The sequence below is a fragment of the Eurytemora carolleeae genome, unplaced genomic scaffold (assembly GCF_000591075.1).
Source record: "Eurytemora carolleeae unplaced genomic scaffold, Eaff_2.0 scaffold959, whole genome shotgun sequence".
NCBI classification, from domain to species: domain Eukaryota; kingdom Metazoa; phylum Arthropoda; class Copepoda; order Calanoida; family Temoridae; genus Eurytemora; species Eurytemora carolleeae.
Window position 1 is genome coordinate 3,596 of NW_019396865.1, and position 1,436 is coordinate 5,031.

General features: G+C 29.7%; 1 protein-coding gene across 1 annotated transcript in view; it reads right to left on the minus strand.

The window, feature by feature from the left end:
* Positions 1-279: 279 nt before the first annotated feature.
* The window catches only part of LOC111709530 (protein cornichon), a 4,632-nt gene continuing 3,475 nt past the window's right edge, over positions 280-1,436 (minus strand). The window contains exon 5 of the mRNA XM_023483221.1: positions 280-1,047. Coding sequence (XP_023338989.1) covers positions 1,017-1,047 — 31 coding nt within the window. The 3' untranslated portion in view covers positions 280-1,016. The remainder of the gene's footprint in view (positions 1,048-1,436) is intronic.

Below are 1,436 nucleotides of genomic sequence, written 5' to 3' on the forward strand. Positions count from 1 at the left end.
TTTATCTCGCTTAATAATAATTCCCGTCTCCCTCCGTACTTAGCCTGGCCTAATCTTAAAAACATTCAGAATCCTCAAATTTAATAAATATTCCAAATCCTAAAAATATTGCTTAAGAAAATATTCTAAATCCTTGAAATTATTCCCCCAAATCTTCAATATCTTTTTCCCATCCTACTTAAAATTACCGAAAACCATTACAAAAAACTAGTTAAAATTCCTGTCGAATCTATCTCTAGAAGTTAAAGCATATTTCTCAAGAACGACAAATAACCGAAATAAATCAAAAATCATTTATAAACGTGCAGTGCGGTACATAAATACTAAAATCTGGAAAATACAAAGTACAACTACAAACTGGAAAAATGGCTTGGTACATTTCATTGAACAATGCATTGTGATTTACATAACTCCAACCGTGTACTGTACAATGTACATAGATACTACATATTCATGCACATTACAACATACTATTACATCAAAACTGTGCTGGCTACAAAGTACAGTGTACTGTACAATATACATAGAAACTACATATTCATGCACATTACAATGTACATTCACATCAAAACTGTGCTGGCTACAAAGTACAGTGTACTGTTTAAAGTATAAATTAGTTAACTAAATGGAAAAATTTAAAATTAATATCAGAATAATATCTCTATATAAAACCGCAGATGGAAAACATCTTCTGGATTATTTTAATGCCTAAAATAAATAAACGCTACTAGGACTCAAACAAGGACATGTAGAAAATCAATTCTTCAAAACCACTGAAGGAATTTCTTGTCGAAATTTTGATAATTTTTAAAAATAATTTTTCGAAAGTGGCATTCAAAGTAAATTCAAATTACTTTACGGGGTTTGAAATAAAATAATTAAAATGGATAAAATATTTTTTTTTTAAATATGTAACACGGATGAGGCTTGAGAGTAGAGACTATTTGTGAGGGGAAGATGGATGGGTCTGAGTATAGGTCTTGGAGGTCCAGGTTCTCCTGGAGATCGAAGTACGTCTAGTTGTTTGAGATTAAGGAGTAGATCATCCTAGAAAATATATCAAATAGGAAAACTTAACCATTAACAAATAACAAATAAAAAAAAATAAAACGAAGAGTTTAAAAGAACGGACAAAAGAAAACAAGAACTAAAATAAAAAACCTAAAAAACTAAGATAAAAAGCAATACAGGGTGGCCAAAACTTTTTTGAACCCATCCGTACAAAAATCCGTACATTTTCAGAAGAAATCCGTACAATCCGTACAATTTTCGAAAAACAATCCGTACAATCCGTACAATTTTTTTTTAAAAAATCCGTACAATCCGTACATTTTTTTAAACCAATCCGTACATTTTTTTAAAGATCCGTACATTTTTTTAAAAAATCTGTACAATCAGCACAATTTTCGAAAAAAATCCCATTTTTGAAAAAAAAA